This window comes from Schistocerca nitens, chromosome 8 (assembly GCF_023898315.1).
Source record: "Schistocerca nitens isolate TAMUIC-IGC-003100 chromosome 8, iqSchNite1.1, whole genome shotgun sequence".
Lineage (NCBI taxonomy): Eukaryota > Metazoa > Arthropoda > Insecta > Orthoptera > Acrididae > Schistocerca > Schistocerca nitens.
In genome coordinates this window covers 443,143,814-443,165,972 of record NC_064621.1, presented here as the reverse complement: position 1 = coordinate 443,165,972, position 22,159 = coordinate 443,143,814, and the positions used below count along the sequence as shown (strand labels likewise).

The following is a 22,159-nucleotide window of genomic DNA, read 5'->3' as shown; positions in this document are numbered from 1 at the left end:
TTAATAAAAGATGAATAAAATTAGTAGCTAGAGAATCATTCAATGGTCTTCAAGAAAAGAAGAAAGTTAATAGATCTGTATCCAAATATTATGAAGTTAAAGATAAGGCTCTAAGAAATGAGATGATGTTTACCCTGTGTTAGTTTCTCACACCAAATCTGTTTTGATAGATTCTAGGAAAACTGGAAACATAGCAGATGACACCAAGAAGTTGTAGAATAGCGCTCTCGCTCTCTCTCTCTCTCTGTCTCTCTCTTTTAATGTGTGATTATTTGAGTACTAAACGTGTAATTATTTGAGGACACAGTCCATCTTCTCAACACGTCTAACTGCCATGCAGAGGACCTGGGTACGATTTCTCAGATTGTGATGGATTTTTCCTTGGAGGACTGGAATTGGAACCTCCACCCCATTAGGCTGATTGAGGAACTACTCAGCCTTCACAAACTTCAAATATCTTATCACCCCTAGCCTTCCTGACTTGGTTCTTAACAACATATCATACCTGTAATAATGATGATGATGATGATGACATATTTGGTAGGAAACATAGCCCCCCCCCCCCCCACACACACACACACGACAATCCAATCTTTAATCTAAAAGTTTTATTCAAAGGGAAACAATACTATGAAAGACGCAAAAATAGTACAGCAGCAATCAAACCTGGCTGATTACTGCACTTACGAAGAATGAGCCAGACACTCTGTAACATAAAAGTTTAGGCCAGAGCAATTCACAAAATTTTAAAACACATATCACACTCATCCTGGCATCCGATAAAGTAGAATGCAGTACCACACATAAATTTACAGCTACCCTCTCACCAGAATAATAAAAACCACTTTGTTAAAATAAGGCACAGTGAAATGCACAAGCCACATGGGCAACAAAAAATTAATCATCCAGCCCAAATAAAGAGCCATATATAAGAGTACTAAGTACTATACAGAGACAAGTTAATGACATATTTCCTTCATGACTGGACAGAGGAACAAAATGGATGGGGCCATTGGTTTCACAGCTTGCAGTTGATTATCCCTCACCTTTAGTCACTTTTCCTCTCACTGATGAATGACTTCATGAGTAAATAGCCTGTAAGAGCAACTCTGACGACGAATGGGTAATTCATTACGTAAAGGGAGATGAAAAACCAGTAGTCATGTGGTACTGGAATGTGATTGTAGGGGAAGGAGTACAAGAAAGGGTTGCAGGAGAACATGGGCTTGGTGCTAGGAATGAGAAAGGAGAACGACTAATTGAGTTCTGCAAAAATTTCCAGATGGCAATAGTGAATACTCTGTTCAAGAAACACAAGAGAAGGAGGTATACTTGGAAAAGGTCAGGGCATAAGGGAAGATTTCAGTTAGTTTACTTCATGGTCAGACAGAGATTCTGAAATCAGATACTGGATTGTAAGGCAGACCCAGGAGCAGATATAGACTCAGATCACAATTTAGCAGGGTTGAAGAGTACGCTGAAGTTTAAGAGACTACTCAGGAAGAATCAATGCACGAAGAAGTGGGATACGGAAGTACTAAGGAATGAGGAGATACGCTTGAAATTCTCTGAGCTGTAGATACTGTGATAAGGAATAGCTTAGTAGGCAACTCAATTGAAGAGGAATTGACATCTCTAAAAAGGGCAATCACAAAAGTTGGAAAGAAAATCACAGGTACAAAGAAGCCAACTGCAAAGGAACCATGGGTAATGGACAGCTGATCAACAAAAGAAGGAAGTACAAAAATGTTCAGGAAAATTCAGGAATACAGAAATGTGAGGGTCGTCCAATAAGTAGTGCCCCACATAAAAAGCCCTTAATATACATTAACAAGTGCCCTTGTTGGTGCCTCACATTTGGTGTTTGTTCTGAACAGTGGTGAAGATTCGAACCATTCTGGCAGATGGCAGAGCCTTAGTACAGGGTCAAAATGGCGTCTACATATGACTCACGTTACAAGCAGCGTGCTGTTATTGAATTCTTGAAACCGTGATGGACATCCACAAATGTTTTTGTGCAGTGCATGACAATGCTGCAGTTGATAGTACAGTTGGATGATGGGTAAAGGAAGTTACAGCCTCAGGAAATGCAGAAACAGAGCTCCATGATCAGATATGCTTGGGATGTCCCATCACTGCCACTGCTCCAGATATGCTCAATCATTCACCCTCAGACTTCCATCTCTTTGGGCCACTTAAAAATTCTCTATGGGGAACACAATTTGAAGATGACGAGAGTGTCAGTCATGCAGTGAAAATATGGCTATGCCTACAGGACAAGAGCTTTTACCAGCAGGGAATATATGCTCATCCACAATGTTGGCATACAGCCACAGAATGTGACGGAGACTACGTAGAAAAATAGGACATGGACAAGACATGTTGACGTACATTATCACCAAATTCTGACTCTTAACAATAAATATGTTCTGACAAAAAAAAAGTGGCGCATTACTTATTGGAACAGCTCTCGTAAAATTTACTTAGGAATGAAATAAATAGGAAGTGCAGGGAAGCTAAGGTGAAACAGCTGCATGAAAAATGTGAAGAAATCAAAAAAGAAATGATTGTCAGAAGAACTGAGTCAGCATACAGAAAAGTCAAAACAACCTTCTGTGAAATTAAAAGCAATGATGGTAACATTAAGAGTGCAATGGGAATTCCACTGTTAAATACACAGGAGAGAGTGGATACATGGAAAGAGTACACAGATGTCCTCTATAAAGAGGAAGACTTGTCTGATGATGTGACAGAACTTAAAACAGCTTTGGAAGACTTAAGATCAAATAAGTAAGAAAGGATACACAAACTCCATCAGAATTCCTAAAATCACTGGGGGAAGTGGCAACCAAACAACTATTCACCTGGGTGTGTACAATGTATCAGTCTGGCAATATATCATTTGACTTTCGGAAAAATATCATCCACACAATTCTGAAGATTGAAAGAGCCAACAAATCTGAGCCTGCTTAACAGCTTCCGAATCAAAGTTGCTGACAAGAATAATATACAGAAGAATGGAAAGGAAAACTGATGATGTGTTAGATGATGATCAGTTTGGCTTTAGGAAAAGTGTGGGGATCAGAGAAGCAGTTCTGGTGTTGAGTTTGATAATGGAAGTGAGACTAAAGAAAAATCAAGACATGTTCATGTTCATAGGATTTGTTGACCTGGAAAAAGCATTCAACAGTGTCAAACAGTGCGAGATGTTCAAAATTATGAGAAAATTAGGGATAAGCTAATGCAGAAGATGGGTAATATACAATATGTACAAGAGCCAAAAGGAAACAATAAGAATTCAATAAGAATGGAAACCAAGAATTAAATGCTCAAATTATAAAGGGTGTAAGACGGGGTTGTAATCTTTTGCTCCTACTGTTCAATCTACACATCAAAGAAATAATGGTGGAAATTAAAGGAAAGTTCAACAGTAGAATTAAAATTCAAGGTGAAAGGACATCAATAATAAGATTCACTGATGACATTGCTATTCTCAGTGAAAGTGAAGAAGAATTACAGGACCTTCTGAATGGGATGAAGAGTCTTCCGAGTACAGAAAATAGATTGAGATTAAATTGAAGAGATAAAAGTAATGAGAAAAAGCAGAAATGAAAACAGCGAGAACCTTAACATCAGGACTGATGATCATGAAGTAGATGAAGTTAAGGAATTCTGCTACCTAGGCAGCAAAATAACCCATGACAAACTGAGCAAGGAGGACATAAAAAGCAGACTAGCATTAGCAAAAAGAGCATTTCTGGCCAAGAGACATCTGCTAGAATCAAACATAGGCCTTAATTTGAGCAAGACATAGCTGTGAATGCACATCTGGAATACAGAATTGTATGGTAGTGAAACACTGTGAGAAAACTGGACCAGAAGAGAATCGAAGTGTTCTGGTGTAACCAAAAGTGCCAGAACGAAGATAAAGAACGGAAGACCAGAGAAGGCAGTGAGACGACGTCAGCCAATGGTGCGCTGATTAGGACCACACCACGACCAGAGCGACATCTGCAAGAAGTGAATATAAGCGTCACTCCTGCCAGCCTCGGCTGCTCAGATCAGCTCAGTATACAGACATTAGTGGAATGTATTTGCAGAGCATAGCACGGCATAGCTGAGAGTGTTACAATCCATGTCCATTGCTTGTTTGGACTTTATCTATTGTGTCGAGCATTACTTGTTTGTATGTTGCCCATTGTGTGTGACTACTCCTTTACATCTCCAAGTTAAGTATTGTCAATTTTATTTATTGAAATAAAACTACTAATGTTACTTGCTTGAATTGCTGTATAGCATTCCAAGAACACAGCATCCTTTAAGGCACCCTATACAAGACAAGTGGGCAAAAGCCAAAAGCTGACAACAAGAATCCTCCGAACTCCCTGCTGACAGCCACGGACATATTTTTGCAGGCACCTTAATTCTCTCGTCTTTACTTTGCAGGAGCGTTCGCCACTTTTGCTAATCAGTGATTTCAGATGGGCGATGCAGAACTTTTCTCCGATTTTGTCATTATTTAGATTGCTTGCCTTGCATATTTTTTGTATTTATGTCTTCCAACATGCCCAACAATCCTGTCCCACCCCCTATTCTGGCATCACAGCCGCAAGTGTTAGAAGCCACACAGCTAATGCAGATGTTTCAGTTTTGGACGCAGCAAATATCAGCACTACTCAACATGGTGCAGCATCTACTTGCCAACACTGCACGCCCGACGGTACAAGCACTGCCTACTACAGCTGCTATACCATCTTTTTGACAGTTTTGTGACCAAGAAGAGGAATAGCTCGAGTGGTTATCACAGTCTGACACACATTTACTGGCCCACAATGTACCAGGTACTGTGAAAATTCCTTATCTATTATCTACAGTAGGAAGTGCAGTGCTTCGCCTCATGCAAAAACTTTTTCCTAACACCACTCCGAATGAACTTGATTATGGCCAGGTTGTACAGTCACTAACAAACTATTACGACCAACAAGTGAATGTGGTAGCAGCTAGGTATCAATTCTTTAACAGCAAAAAATGGTCAGAACAAACTTATCTTGAGTGGGTAACAGATTTGCAATGTATGACAGGGAAATGGAAATTTAAATGTGTTTGCGGTGCTTTATATTCAGATGTTATGTTACGTGATGTGATTGTGTACAATGTACCTAATGTCAAAGCCAGAGAACAAATTTTGAAACAGTCCGATCCATCATTTCAGCAGGTAATGCAAATACTAAATCAGTACGATTCCGGTGCCTATTCGGCTCATAAATTTGAGCAGCCAGCTATTTGTCGGGTTGAGTCCCTTAGCTGCGATTACCCCATTCTGCACTGGTGGTGTGCGCTAAGCACACCGAGTAAACAATCTTCCATGTCGCATACACAGTTCAGTAAACAGGCGGCTACACAGGCAAACAGAATTAAGTCTTGCCCTAGGTGTTATTCATGCCACAAACACCAAGACTGCCCCTCTCGACAAGTTCAGTGTTATGCTTGTTCTAGGAAGGACATGTGAAAATCCATATGTTTGCAATGGAACAAACATAAGAATTCAGCCCACTCACAAAATTCTAGTCACAAGGCCCATGTCATTAATGTGGTATATTCCAAGTCTGCAACTAGCAAGCGTGCAGTTTCTACAGTGATACGTCAGTCAAATAAACTTTTTGTTCATTTACTTATTTGTGGGAAACATGTGAAATTTCAGTTGGACACAGGTGCCTCTGTCACATTGCTAAAGTGTCACACATATGAACTGTTAGGCTCTCCACACCTGTCTAAAACTAGCACACAGCTGACAGATTATAATGGACACGACATTCCCGTTCTTGGAACATGTACTTTGCCTGCCATGTATCGCTCGCATATGCTAACGGAAATTTTTACAGTGCTACAATCACACGAGTGTGAGAATATATTTGGTCTTGATTCTTTTGATTTGTTTGGCTTTAACATTCAGGACAATGTGTTGTCAGTGTCCGCATTCAATGCAAAAGACAGTGTAGCTAGCATGCTAAAAGAATTCCTGGAATTCTTTCCTGGAGGTTTAGGAAAAGCTAACCATTTTGCTGCACATATTACGCTGAAAGACAATGCTCAGCTGAAATTTTGCCAGGCCAGAACTGCTCCCATTGCATTATGGGACAAAGTCACTGCTGAACTTAAGGAATTGCAAGATCCTGGAGTTATAGCGCCCATATCAGCCAGTCAATGGGCTAATCCACTGGTTTTTCTCCCCAAACCTTAAGGTCGCATTCTCCTAGGTGTTGACTTTAAGTCAACCCACAAATTGTCATTGATACCATCCATTGCCACGCCCAGAGGATCTCATCGACAAATTAGGCACTGGATGCTACTTTTCAAAAATTGATTTGCGCTCGATGAAGAATCTCAAAACGTGTGTGTAGTTAATACTCATATGGGCTTGTTTAAATATTTGCATTTGTCTTTTGGCAGTGCTTCCACACCCGCCATTTTCCAACAGTATTTGGAACAGCTGACTGCACAAGTGCCAAACTGTTCAAACTATTTGGACGATATTGTTGTAGCAGGTTGTACACCTGAAGAACATATTGCAAATTTACATGCTTCGTTTCAAGTGTGTAGACTGGACAAGTGTGATTTTTTTTAAAACCTGAGTTGCAGTATCTTCGTCATGTCATAAATCAGTCAAGGTGTACATCCTCTTTAGTTGCATTTGTTAACCATACGCGACTTGCCAGTTCCTCGCAATATCACAGAACTGCAGTCAGCCTTAGGGAAAATGAACTATTACATTCAGTTCATACGGACTGCTGCACAAATCACAGCTCCATTGCATCGCTTGCGTGGCAAGAATGTCCCCTTAGTTTGGAGTGCCAAATAGCTTTTCAAAAACTTAAAGATGCATTGCTCAGTGATCGATGCTTAGTTCACTTTGATCCTGACAAACCAGATGTATTGGAAGTTGATGCTTCCTCTTATGGAATCGGTGCAGTGCTTTCACACCGAATTGGTGATAAAGACAGACCTACTGCTTTCGCATCAAAAGTGTTGTTCAAAGCTCAGTATAACTATTCACGAATTGAGAAAGAGGCAATGGCTATTGTATATGGTGTCACCAAATTCCACCACTATTTGTATGGCAGACAATTCCACTTTGTAACGGATCACAAACCTCTGCAGTCATTTCATCCGACGACTCCAGTTCCTGTACAAACTGCCCAAAAATTGCAAAGATGGGCTTTGTTGTTGTCTCAATACCAGTATGAGATTGCGTATCGTCTGACAGCTAAACGTGATAATGCGGACACACACATTCACGTCTTCCAATTAGACATGACATAGACTTTGACGCTTCTGCTGCAACTTGTTGTCACATCTCAGGATTCTGAATTGCTTCAGTTATTTCTACTGCATTATAGAAAAATTGCACAGGCCATGGAAGCTGATTCATATTTGAACATTTTGCTCAAGTACATTCTCACATCTTGGCCTCATTCCTTGCATAGCACAAAGAATTCTGTAGTTTGCAAAATGAAGTGTTGCAGTTACTTCACCGACACTGGGGCATTGTTTGTATGAAACAGTCAGTGCGTCAACACTGTAACAGGCATGGTATGGACACCCAAATAGAACAGACGACGTCACAGTGTCACAAATGTGCCGAAAATCAGTCTGCTCCACCACAAAAATGCTCTTCTTGGCTTAAGTCGCAATCACCATGGCAACGTGTGCATATAGACTTTGCGGGACTTTTTTGGGACACTCATTGGTTGATTGTGGTTGACCCATATAGCAAGTTTCCTTTTGCTGTACCAATGAACTCGACAACATCACATAGCACAATTCAGGTTTTGTCATCCATTTTTTGCCTCGAAGGTTGACCTGAAATACTAGTGTCAGGCAACAGACCTAAGTTCACCTCAAATGAATTTGAAACATTCTGTGAGTGCAATAGCATAAAGCATCTAAACAGTGCACCATTCCATCCTTAGTCCTAACCAGTGCACCATTCCATCCATAGTCAAAACGGCAAAGTTGAACGTTTTGTCAGAACTTTCAAGCAGCAGATGGCCAAACTTCGGTCCGCACACACCAGGGATCAAGCACTGCAACAGTTTCTCATCTCATATCATTCCCACCCATGGGATGGACCATTGCGGTTGGAATTGCTTCATGGCCATCGCCATCGCACACTATTCCACCTTCCTCAGCATCCGGTGGCGAAGGGAGGCTGCAAGTATCGCTTCGCACCACATGGTATTGTCTTTTACAGGGTCTTTAGCGGAAGCAGACGGTGGATGTGAGGCGGGATCATCCATTGACATGCATGTATCATGTCCAGATGGTTTGCAGCACCGCCATCAAAATCAGCTTCACCTCTGTAACATACACGATGATCTTTCAGTCTCTCTTCCCCCAGATTCACGGGTCCAGAGGACAGCGCGGCCACAGCAGCCACCAGGTGGTGTCATCATGACACCTTGGGTCGACCCCATGGAGACGCAACCTTCGCCTCCTCTCGTCCTATCAATCGAGCTGCACCCGCCCACAACACAGCAGTCATCGCCTTCTTCATCCGGCTCATGAGAGCAGGAAGTGGATGCATACCTTTCTGGTCATTTTCTGGTGGGCGTTACCACCAGGGGGACTTACCATATGGGATGAGAAGGAAAGAAGTCTTTCCTTATCATCCCATATGGTAAGTCTCCCCTGACCCACAGTTCTGGGTGACTTTCCCGTAATCTACTTCTTTTCCAAGACCTCTTCAGCCCTTTCCCCTCACCCCTCTTCCTTCTGCCCGGAGAAGGAGCCACTAGCTCTGAAAGATTGCCAATTACAACTGTCTTGTGTGTGTGGTGTGTGTTCTGCCGCTGCTTGGTGAGTAAATTTTTTATCTATCCAATTAAATAATTTTGTCTTTTAGTTATGCAACTTACATATTCAATTCAGCTGGGTTACTTGATTTGAGAAGCAACAGTTGATATAAAATTGCACCCAAACGTATGTGGTGTGGTTCTTCTTCAGTCTGATTTACTCCAAGAGAGAGATTGAATAACACTTTCAAAATCTCACAGACAAACTGGACTTGTTCACCCTGAAACATAAAAGCATATAAACTGCTTTTGCAATGCTATTCTGTAAATGAACACTAAAATATTAAATGTTTGGAGAACAGCAGTAATAACTCAGCTTCCGTTGCAGAAATAGCTTAGACTTGCAAGAAATGCAAAACAATAATTCACCAGATCTGTACAAAGATGAAAAATGATTGGCATAAATATGATAGAAGAGAACATTATATTGACTTCATTGTTTTAAAAATGTCAGTTCTTGTAATTTAATTCATTTAAGGTTAGTTATTGTAATACTAAACTGTAAATAAACATGCTATAGCTAAACCAGAATGGCAATTCTTGTGTGAATGGCTGGAAATACACACATGATACCAAGCTTCCAGAATATGTTCAAAGCGTGCAAACAGTTTTCTTTAGATAACTAATAACTGGGGAGAACTGGGATATGGGCTCCGTAGAGGATAGTTCTACAAATGTTTTGTAAACACACAAAATGCTTTAAACAGTTTATAGTTGTTTAAGATTAAATGAGTGAGGCAGGAAACTGAATATGAACTGCAGAAGAAATTAGACAGAGGTCAAAGACTATTGAGTTATGTATCATAAATTAGAAAGAGAGAACAGAGATAAAATTACAAAGAATAAGAATACAATTTATGAAAGAGAAATATTTTGTAGAAATTAACACAGTATAGGAAAAATTCATTAGAGGGACTTATGGCACAGCATGTAAAAGGATAATAAATTTTTCTCTCTTTATTTGATAGTAACTTCTTTTTGCATATCCTTTTATACACAGAAACATTCAATTGAGAAAACTAATAAATTATGGGAGAGAATTTCTGGCCAGTTATCACCTTCAGGAGGCAAAATGTATAGTACTGTTGATAGAAATGTGTGTAAATAAAACTGAACCATTATCCAAGCTTTCATTACTAATATATCCTTCTTTAGGGAGGGAAAAGGGATAGTTTGAGGAAGGTTTAAAAGGAAGGGTAGGTCAGTCAGACACTGGTGAATCCTTCTCATCCTATTAGTTCAGTAAGTTTGGTCCTGTGACCTTGGATAGTGCAGCACTTTGATTTTTATATGTGTCTATTGGTAATAAAACTCATTTTACCTCCTAAAAATAACTACTGAGCACAGATTCTGTTCCATAATTTGTTACTTATCAACAGTAGCTTCCAATCCCATCATGATAATTATACAAGGGAATACACATCACATGGCAATGTGGTGAAAGGAGAAGCTTGTTACTGTTATTGTTGTGGTTTTCAGTCCAGAGACTAGTTTGATGTAGCTCTCCACAGTAACCTATCACGGTCGTCTGTCCTGTGCACGCGTCATCTCCAAATAATTACCACATCCAACATCCATCTGAACCTGCACACTGTACTCATTCCTTGGTCTCCCACTACAATTTTTAACCCCCAACATTCATCTCCAAATTCAATCAATCGATCCTTCCTTTTATTCCAGATGTGCCATAAATTTCTTTTCTTCCCAACTCAGGTTCAGTACTTCCTCACTATTTCTGCAATCTGTAGTTCAGCTTTCTTCTATAGCATAATATTTCAGAAGCTTCTATTCCTTTTTTTCTGAAATACTTTTCATCTACATTTCACTTCCGCACAAGACAAATATCATCACAATCCTACCTAACACTTAAATTTATACCAGGCTTTAACAAATTCCTCTTTCTCAGAAACGCAGAAACAATTTTGTTCTACAGTCAGTCTGCATTTTGGTTGAGGTCATCGGTCTTCTGCATTTTATAATGTTTCTACTTCAGTCATCATCAGTTATTTTGCTGCCCGAATAGCAAAACTCATCTACTACTTTTAGTGTCTCATTTCCTAATCTGTTTCCTTCAGTATTGGATGATACAATATGACTGCATTCCATTATCCTATTTTTCTTTTGTTGATGCTCATATTATAACCTCTTTTCAAAGCACTATCCATTTCGTTCAACTTCTCTTCCAAGTCCTTTGCTGTCTCTGACAGAATTGGAATGTCATCAGTAAACCGTTCAGTTTTTACTTTTTATCTTCCTGAACTTTCATCATTCCCTCTCCAAATTATTCTTTGGTTTCCTTTATTACTTCCTCAATGTACAGATTGTTAAACTGGTTACAACCATATCTCACTCCCTTCTCAACTACTGCTTGCCTTTCATGTTCTTTGACTCTTATAACTGCTGTCTGGTTTCTTTATAAACTTTATATATCCTTCAGCTCCCTGTATTTTATCCCTTCCATCTATGCAATTTCAAAGAGCATGTTCCAGTCAACATTGTTACGAGTTTTATCTAAGTCTACAAATATTATAATGTAGGTTTGCCTTTCTAAAACCGAATTTCCAACATAAGTTGTGGGACCAGTTTTGCCTTGCATGTTTCTACATTTCTCCGGAACCCAAACTGATCTTCCCAGATGATAATTTCTACCAATTCTTCCATTCTTCCACAAATAATTCATGACAGTATTTTGCAACTATGACTTACTGAACTAACAGTTTGGTAATATTTGCACCTATGAGTAGTTGCTTTCTTTGGAATGGGAATTGTTACATTCTTCCTGTCTCATACATCTTGCACAGCAGATGGGATATTTTTGCCATGGTTGCCTCTTCCAAGGAATTCTGAGGGAATGTTGTCTACTGCATGGGGATTGTTTTGCCTCATGTCTTCCAGCACTCTGTCAAACTGTTCTCACAGTAACACATCTCACCTTATCTTCGTATACTCCCTCTTCCCTTTCTATAATATTGTTTTCAAGTTCATGTCTCTTGTAGAGCCCCTCTACACATTCCTTCCATCTTTCAGCTTTCCCTAGTTTGTCTAGCACTTGCTTGCCATCTGAGATTTTGAGAACCATACAGCTGCTTCTCCTTTTTTCAGAAGGTCTCTTTAATCATCCTGTAGGCAGTATCTATCTTTCTTCACTAGTTACACATGCTTCTGCAGCCTTGCATTTGTCTTCTAGCCATTCCTGCTTAGCCATTTTGCACTTTCTTCCAATCTCATTTTTTATGTGTCTGTATTCCTTTTCAACTGCTTCACTTACTGCATTTTTATAATGTCTCCTTGTATTGATTACATTCAATATCTCCTCTGTTATTCAAGGATTTCTAATAAGACTTTCCTTTTCACCTACTTGATCATATGCTGCCTTCACTATTTTATTTCTATTACCCATTCATCTTCTATTGTGTTCTCTTCCCATTGTTTTGGTCAAATGTTGCCTAATGGTCCCCCTGAAACTCTCAAAAACTTCTGGTTCTTTCATCTTATCCAGGTCTCATCTCCTTAATTTTCTACCTTTTCAATTTTTTAAGTTTTAACTTCCAGTTCATAACCAATAACTTATGGTCAGAGTCCACATCTGTTCCTAATAATGTTTTACAGTTCGTGTAAAATGTCATGGGAAATTTATTTCCCCCAATGCGCCAGATGTACCCATTATTTCCAACTCATATGTTATAATGATTTTACCTAAGACCATGGATCATTGCGAAATGAAACACCAACAAAGGTTTCTAACTTTTAATGTAAACCTTGATTATTTCAGTGTTTGATAATATTTGTTGTTGCTTCTCACTCCACCACACCTCTATAAGAGAACATTGGACATTTGAAATTTTCTTTACTAATTCAGATTTTTCAGTGGGTTTCTTATTATTGTTAACTAATTGCTTTTTTACACTGTAGGAGCAATATCACTATATACAACTGTTACAATTAGATTAATAATATTTCATCCCACATTGAAAAAAAATGGGGTTGAATATTTTGTGTCTCATTGTGCCCACTCTTCCACTACAAATTGACAAATATAAAAGAAAGTGAAGCAACCACCAAAACTGTTCAAATCAAGACAGACACAACAAAAAGGCTGCTAGACATTTAAGCTTTCAGCCAAAAGACCTTCTTCTACAGTAGGAAACACACACACACACACACACACACACACACACACACACACACACATATATATATATATTCATACAAGCACAACTCTCACACACATGACCACTGTCTCTGGCCACTGAGGCCGTTCTCAGTGGCTTGAGAAAGTGGTCGCGCGCGTGTGTGTGTGTGTGTGTGTGTGTGTGTGTGTGTGTGTGTGCGCGCGCGTGTGCGTGTGTGTGTGTGTGTTTTCTTCTTTGGAAGACAGCCTTTTGGTTGAAAGCTCAAATGTATATTGATCTTTTTGTTGTGCCTGTCTGGGATGCAACATCTCTTCTTTATTCCATATTTTGAAATGTGGTAGTATGAAGCAAAACAAGAAAAAAAGGCCATGGGTTCTAAAATGCATACCTTAAAAGCTATTCAATTCTGTGAAATGCATCTTGTGTGTTAAGCTCTTTTCTATTATGACTATTCTACAGAATGCCATAAACAAACAAGAATACAATATTTATTGAGAAACAGCAGAGCTTCCAATGTACCAAACTGCATTAAATCAGACACGACTGTAAACATCGCTGCAAATCAATCTGTCACCACAATCTTTATTTCGCACTAACATTCATTGTTTTTGCTAATCAGGATGTATAGCAAATGAAAAGAATGTGCACAGAAGGGGAAATATGGGCTTGGAAATGGGCATGTGCGGTAAAGATAAGTAAAACAACACTCTAAGGATTAATTTACAGATATTTGGCCACACTTATGATGAAGAATGAAGATTAGTGTATACATTTAAGAAATTTCACATTATTTACCATTAGAGGTTTCCCTTTGGATTGTTTCAGTATTAAGTCCAAGCTCGCCACTAAATATGTATACCCATGAAGAGGGCCCCGCAGTGTGGGTCTCACTGATGAACACAGAGCAGTAATCAAAAACAAAAGCTTCATGTCAAAATATTTGAGAGTAATAGGCCAGCCACCTTCAGGATATGTTCGCATCCGTATAATCACTGCTTCCACAGCATGATTTTGGCCACAAATCGCTTGAGCTTGTTGACTGTTATACACAATATTGCAGAGAGCCTTTAATGCCTCAAGCATCACTGAAACAAAGAAATAATTAATGAATAAATAAATGAAGAGAAAGAAAATGACACACACACACTTTGTAAATACATCTTCATAATTATGACAATGAATTTATTTTGGTAACTAGATCATCCTGTTTAGTCAAGCTTGGAGAGTAGTTAATAAAATAAGGATTTTTCTTCTTGCCACAGCAAGCACAAAACAAAGAAAACTCTAGCTGAAAACTAAATTAAATATGTCACCTAATGCAAATTTTGGTACACAATGTCCCTTTCCAAATGCAAAAACAGGGAGTAGATCAGTAAAATGTTAATCCAGTGTGTCTCAAATGCAGGAAAACACATTCCCAGCAAGATTATGCAGGGAAAGTGCTCCCTCTTTTAAATATGCATTCCTGATTATGCCAGTGTGGACAGCACAGTTTTGGTGAATGCTATGGCTGTTGCAAAAATTTTATTAAGTGCACAGAGAAATAATTGTAGCTATGGACATAGTTTTACTTTCCAGGGTTACTAGATGTATGAGTGCAAATTAAACTATTAACCCTTTGAATGTCAAGGTAATGATCTATTGTCACCCCTACTGATGCTAATACTGTCAGGATGCCAATTCGTTGCTACTCTGCTTTGTATTGTTTATCTTACAGAATCGGGTGCTAGATGGTGTTGGCGTGCTGATTACAGATGCTCTTTGACTCGAGCTGTACGTAGGTTGATAGCCATCGACAATTGGGCATCATTTCAGTGAAATATTAGCGTTCGATTATTCCACTTTTGCATCGTATGTTTACTGACGTCGTGTTTCGCAGTACATGTTTACATTCTGTTATTGCATTCTACATTCTTGTTTTTGCACACTTCTGTTATTTATCATTGTTTCTGTGTGTTTTTATTCATGTTAAGCGTTTACAGTTTGTTTATTTTCTCTGCTTTTTGTGAAGAATGTGACCTACACCAGGCCACAGCAGAGGACTTACCTACGAAGAAATTTGTGAACTTTTAGAATGTACTAATGATACAGAATGTTTAAGCAAAAGTAGCAACAGTTCAGAAAGTGACAGTGATGTACTTGATGATATTGTGAACGAAAGTGAAGATGAAATGGAAGATGTACAATACACGGAAGTGATTGTACCTGAAACACTACAGCCATTGCCACATCCATTTCAAGAGATGCCAGGACCAAAACATATGCCGCCAGCAGGATCTCCTGTGACAGAATATTTCAATCTATTCTTTACTACAATGTTGCTGCAGCTTATTGTAACTGAAACAAATCGCTCAGCTAAACAGTTTGTAACTAAACATGCTACATTGTCCAAACCATATAAGAAGTGGAAGAATGTGACAAGTACCGAGGTAAGAAGTTTTATTGCTTGCATACTAAATATGGGACTCAATGAAAGGCCCACAATACTCTCATACTGGAGCACAAAACCGCCACTGGCATTTCCATGGTTTGGTAAAATGTTTTCTGCCCACCGATTTAGGCATCTTATGAAATTCTTTCATCTTGTGGATAGTGAGAAATGTCCAGCACCAGACCATCCCGATTATGACCCACGTATCAGGTACCAGCCATTGGTAGATCATGCTAATAATATATTTAGACATCATTACACACCTCATGAACAACTTAGTATTGATGAGAGTCTAGTTGGTACTAAATGTCACACTTCCCTATTACAGTATTTGCAACTGATGATCGTCGTGGTTCTCTGGATTTGAGAAAACTTCCAGAGAAGAAAGAGTCAAGATGCTGTGTGTGTACTAGTGAGGGAAGGAAAAGAAGGTCAAGAACTGTTTGCAATAGATGTAATACTGTAGACACGGAAATTCTGTAATGTTGTCTTCAAATAAATAATTATTATCTTTCTAAATAATAACACAAATTTCATATCCCTCATGTCATTTTACTCACAAATGTGTGTATATTCTATGCACTGTAGTTAGCCTTCTTAAATTGAAGCGCAGTGTTGGATATATGGAATCAAAGTCAAATTTATAATACAAAAAAAAATTATTTGGACTGTCACAATCAAATTCATTTGAAACATTATGCCATAATATTCTACATACTTTTATAGATAAGTGGTAATTTTTTCATATTTTTAAAGTGAATACTGTATGATATAAGGCACTTTACTGCAACCTACATCCTTCTGAATCTGCTTAGTGTATTCATGTCTTGGTCTCCCTCTACGATTTTTACCCTCCACGCTGCCCTCCAGTACTAAATTGGTGATCCCTTGATGCCTCAGAACATGTCCTACCAACCGATCCCTTCTTCTAGTCAAGCTGTGCCACAAACTTCTCTTCTCCCCAATCCTAGTCAATACCTCCTCATTAGTTAAATGATCTACCCATCTAATCTTCAGCATTCTTCTGTAGCACCACATTTCGAAAGCTTCTATTCTCTTCTTGTCCAAACTAGTTTCAATTCCATACATGGCTACGCTCCATACAAATACTTTCAAAAACGACTTCCTGACACTTAAATCTATACTCGATGTTAACAAATTTCTCTTCTTCAGAAACGCTTCCCTTGCCATTGCCAGTCTACATTTTATATCCTCTCTACTTCGAACATCATCATCAGTTATTTTGCTCCCGAAATACCAAAACTCCTTTACTACTTTAAGTGTCTCATTTCCTAATCTAATTCCCTCAGCATCACCCGACTTAATTCGACTACATTCCATTATCCTTGTTTTGCTTTTGTTGATGTTCATCTTATATCCTCCTTTCATGACACTGTCCATTCCGTTCAATTGCTCTTCCAAGTCCTTTGCTGTCTCTGACAGAATTACAATGTCATCGGCGAACCTCAAAGTTTTTATTTCTTCTCCATGGATTTTGATACCTACTTGGAATTTTTCTTTTGTTTCCTTCACTGCTTGCTTAATATACAGATTGAATAACATCGGGGAGAGGCTACAACCCTGTCTCACTCCCTTCCCAACCACTGCTTCCCTTTCACATCCCTCGACTCTTATAACTGCCATCTGGTTTCTGTACAAATTGTAAATAGCCTTTAGCTTCCAGTATTTTACCCCTGCCACCTTCAGAATTCGAAAGAGAGTATTCCAGTCAACATTGTCAAAAGCTTTCTCTAAGTCTACAAATGCTAGAAACGTAGGTTTGCCTTTCCTTAATCTAGCTTCTAAGATAAGTCGTAGGGTCAGTATTGCCTAATGTAGCATAACAGTATGAATACGCAAGATATTTTTAGCACACACCACTCCAAATCGGTTGACTGCAAAATGGTTAACAAATACTGCTCAAAAGCTTTTCCTTTTGTTAATAATGTAATTTATATGTATTATAAAAGTGTGTGTGTGTGTGTGTGTGTGTGTGTGTGTGTGTGTGTGTGTGTGGGTGGGCACGTGCATGCGCGCCACATCTCCTTCTAAACCACTGGACCGATTTCAACCAAACTTGGTACACATATCCCTTACTGTCAGACAACAATCAACAATTGCTGTGGGGGGTAAAAACCGACCACCTAGCAGAGTTCAGGAGATATGACATCATAAACAATGCGATGAAGAGAAAAACTGCATCTTTCACAATGTTTAAATGTATTACTTCTGTGTCAATAACCATAGTCACAATAAATTTCACGAGCAGTATCTGCATGTGTTGCTAAATGTGTGAGCACAAGTATATCACGGTATCACTCACAGTTCAGAAGATATGGAGTCATTAACAGTGAGATACATGGAATACTGTCTCATCATGCATGATATTTAAATTTATCACTTCTTTGTTACTAACTTTATTCACATCATATTTCACTGACAGTATCCAAATATGTCCCTGAATGTACCTACACAAATATATCATACTATGACACATAGTTCAGAGAGAGATGATGCCATAAACACTGAGATACGAGGTGTGGCTAGAAAAAAACCGGACTAGTACTGGTGAAACAATAAAACGAATGCAATAAGGCTGAAAGTCGCGTGGCCTGTCACGTGACTCTCGCTCCACCTACTGCTCGAGTTTCATCTACCTCCTGCACTCAGTCTGCCCGTGGCGTCTGTTTTAAGTAGTTGACGTTTTGTCTGTGCGTCGGAAAATGTTGAGTGTACAGAAAGAACAGCGTGTTAACATCAAATTTTGTTTCAAACTAGGAAAATCTGCAAGTGAAACGTTTGTAATGTTACAACAAGTGTACGGCGATGATTGTTTATCGCGAACACAAGTGTTTGAGTGGTTTAAACGATTTAAAGATGGCTGCGAAGACACCAGTGATGACACTTGCACTGGCAGACCATTGTCAGCAAAAACTGATGCAAACATTGAAAAAATCGGTAAACTTGTTCGACAAGATCGCCGTTTAACAACCAGAGCAGTGTCTGAGTTAACAGGAGTTGAAAAGGAAAGTGTTAGGCAGATTCTTCATGAAAGTTTCAACATGAACAAAGTGTGTTCAAAAATGGTTCCAAAGTGTCTCACAATTGAACAGAAGGAACGCCGAAGAATGATTTGTTCTGACATCCTGGAAAACATTGAAAGTGATCCCACCTTCTTACAAAATGTTATTACTTGCGATGAATCGTGGTTTTTTACTTACGATCCCGAAACTAAACGCCAATCGATGCATTGGAAAACTCCTGGTTCTCCACGACAAAAAAAAGCATGAATGTCAAAATCGAAATTCAAGGCAATGATGATTGTTTTTTTTGACATCAAAGGGATTGTGCACATTGATTGGGTACCAGAGGGACAAACAGTGAATCAGCATTACTACATTAGCGTCCTGGCTACCCTACGTGAGCGAGTACGGAGAAAACGGAACGATTTGTGGAGAAAAAAGTCATGGATCCTTCACCAAGACAATGCCCCAGCTCACAGTGCGTTGTCAGTGAAGACGTTTTTGGCAAAACACAACATTCCCATCTTAGATCATCCACCCTACTCACCTGATTTGGCCCCCTGTGACTTTTTTCTTTTCCCTAAAGTCAAGTCAGCTTTGAAAGGAACTAGATTTGAGACTGTTGAAGCAGTAAAAGAAAAAGCGACGGAAGTAATGTATGGACTTACCGAAAATGATCTGCAGCATTGCTATGAACAGTGGAAAATTCGTATGGAGCGGTGTAGAGACCGAGGAGGAGAGTACATTGAAGGAGATAACATGAAATTGTAAATAATTGTAAATAAATGTTTTTTCCAGCATCAGTCCGGTTTTTTTCTAGCCGCACCTCGTACATGAAAAAAAATGTCGTATCAAGCATGAAGTTTTAATATATTTAGTCTTTACTACAAAGACACTCCTATAGTCAAGTCAACTTAAGGAAATCCTTGACACCTGGCAGCAGTTTTCACAGCTTTTAGCTGCAAAACACAAATGGTTGTATGTGAAAACAACAGCCATCTATAAAGCTATGAAAAGGTGTTGCCATAGAGATGTTTACAAAATTGTGTTGTAGATACACGAAGCAACTGCGCCCAGCATACAGAAACTGTTCAGATCATGTTTCTTAATTTGGATGCTATACATTTGTACATTATGCATATTTCTTTCTATGGCTGTTTCATTATTTTTGAGAGGTGTTTTCACAAATAAATGGAAATGAAATTTTTTCAATACTTCACTACAAACACAGTTTTTTTTTTGTTTTCATTTCTTAAAGAAAATTGGCAAAATGAATATCTGGGCAATGCTAGCTTTTTTAGCTACTAACAAAAGATTTAAAACAAACATGCAATGGATAAACCAATAATTGGTAGCAATATCCTTCCATGATTTGCACAACGGAAATCATTTGACAACAAATTTGTAATCTATTAAAGGGCGTGTGGGCTTTTTCAACAGATTACTAACAATATTTGCCAAAATAAAAAAGATAAACACCAAATATCAACTCTATAGAGATGTGATCCGTAGTAGTGTAGATGAATGAGAGCTCATAGCTCTTAAAGTATGCACTTAAGAGCCGACGTTCACTAGACTGTTTTGTTTTGAATGATCACTCTTGTCAAATCCCTGAATACTGATCATCCCTCCTGACACACACACACACACACACACACACACACACACACACACACACACAGGGTGCCTCTACCAGGAGTCATCAGACATTTATGTGGCATTTCAGCAGATATTTGCAATTTTGTTTCTGCATTGTACAGCTGGAGTCAGCCCAAACAAATACTGCTCATCACATCTTTCATGAGATGCCCAGCATTAACAGAAATCATTGGTTTGTTTCCCATAACAAATAAAACAGTCTTTGAAGTTGAATTTTATGTGGTCATTCAATAAAGTGGTCCCAAATTAAACTAGCGCAATGTTTGTTTTATTAATATATATTAACAGGGACAGTAAAACATGAAGTATAGCTAGTACTTCAGGAGGTACCAAGCAGCAACCTGGCCCATGATGAGTACTGGTTATTCTTTGTGTTTTACCGTCCCTGTTACCACACATCGATAAAAAGAATATTGCAATAGACTAGTTTTGGACCACTTATCAAATGAGTATGTAAAATTCTGCTTTAAAAAAATTCTCTTTCTGATGGAAAACAAATCGGCACTTTCAGTCAACACTGAGAGTTGCATGAAATACATGTTGAGCTGTATTTGCTTGGCTGACTCCAGCTACATATTACTAAAATGAAATTACAATTATCTGCCTTACACAAATAACAGATGAAATTGTTACTCTACATCACAATGATGCCCTTCCACTGTATAAATGCTTCTTAACAAAGAGGTGTGCTCAGCTTTTGCCATACTCTTTGGCTCAACTTACAATAAAATAAAGACATAAAAAATCTTACAAAGCAATTGCAGACATGGATACAAACCAAACTTGACACAAAAGATGACTTATGGAGTGTAATATTCATCCACTGAGTGAAAAGAAGAGCAGAGTTGGTGTTAATAGACTATTTGAGAATTAAGGAAGAAAAATCACAGAACACTTTGTAATGTGGGACTGAATGGAGCAGGGTGCAATACAATCTTGAATTAAATGCCAGTAACAAATAAGAAATGAAATTTTAAACAATCCAAATTGGCAGAGAGGACAATCAACATGCCACGGATAAAGTTTAGTACACAACAAAAACAGAAGAATGGATGAAAAAATGGACAGCAAATAGTGAAAAAGGAGAAGAAAATAGTAAGCAAATGGCAGAAAAGAGCAGCCTGAGGTATGGGCACAGGAGTCATTATCTAATTTTGGTTGCAGTTGCAAAACATTCCCATGCACATAATCCACTCAAAACTCAGTTTACTGTAAAACTACATTTTTCATCTGATGCTTACCAAATATATAAAAAACAAATCTGCCCCTACACAACAGAATAACTGTCTACCCATGTCTATCTCTTCACATGGGATATATCTAAAAACAAAGATGATGTGACTTACCGAACGAAAGCGCTGGCAGGTCAATAGACACACAAACAAACACAAACACACACACAAAATTCAAGCTTTCGCAACAAACTGTTGCCTCATCAGGAAAGAGGGAAGGAGAGGGAAAGACGAAAGGATGTGGGTTTTAAGGGAGAGGGTAAGGAGTCATTCCAATCCCGGGAGCGGAAAGACTTACCTTGGGGGAAAAAAGGACAGGTATACACTCGCACACACACACATATCCATCCACACATATACAGACACAAGCAGACAAGTGTCTGCTTGTGTCTGTATATGTGTGGATGGATATGTGTGTGTGTGTGTGTGCGCGAGTGTATACCTGTCCTTTTTCCCCCCAAGGTAAGTCTTTCCGCTCCCGGGATTGGAATGACTCCTTACCCTCTCCCTTAAAACCCACATCCTTTCGTCTTTCCCTCTTTCCTGATGAGGCAACAGTTTGTTGTGAAAGCTTGAATTTTGTGTGTGTGTTTGTGTTTGTTTGTGTGTCTATCAACCTGCCAGCGCTTTCGTTCGGTAAGTCACATCATCTTTGTTTTTAGATATATCTTTCCCATGTGGAATGTTTCCCTCTATTACATTCTTCACATGGGATAGCATATATGCCAATTAATATGTTGTAGTAACAAGATATTCATCATGTTAGAAAATTTTCAAACTTTATCCTTGGCTAAACAATGGTGGCCCTCTCCTTGTGTCACTGCAGTTC

General features: G+C 38.8%; 1 protein-coding gene across 1 annotated transcript in view; it reads right to left on the bottom strand.

Annotated features, from left to right (window-relative positions):
- LOC126199032 (synembryn-A) overlaps window positions 1-22,159 on the bottom strand; it is a 130,441-nt gene that overhangs the window by 54,467 nt on the left and 53,815 nt on the right. Inside the window, exons 4-5 of the mRNA XM_049935733.1 lie at window positions 13,781-14,070; window positions 8,916-9,073 (exon numbers count right to left, since the gene is read on the bottom strand). Coding sequence (XP_049791690.1) covers window positions 8,916-9,073; window positions 13,781-14,070 — 448 coding nt within the window. The remainder of the gene's footprint in view (window positions 1-8,915; window positions 9,074-13,780; window positions 14,071-22,159) is intronic.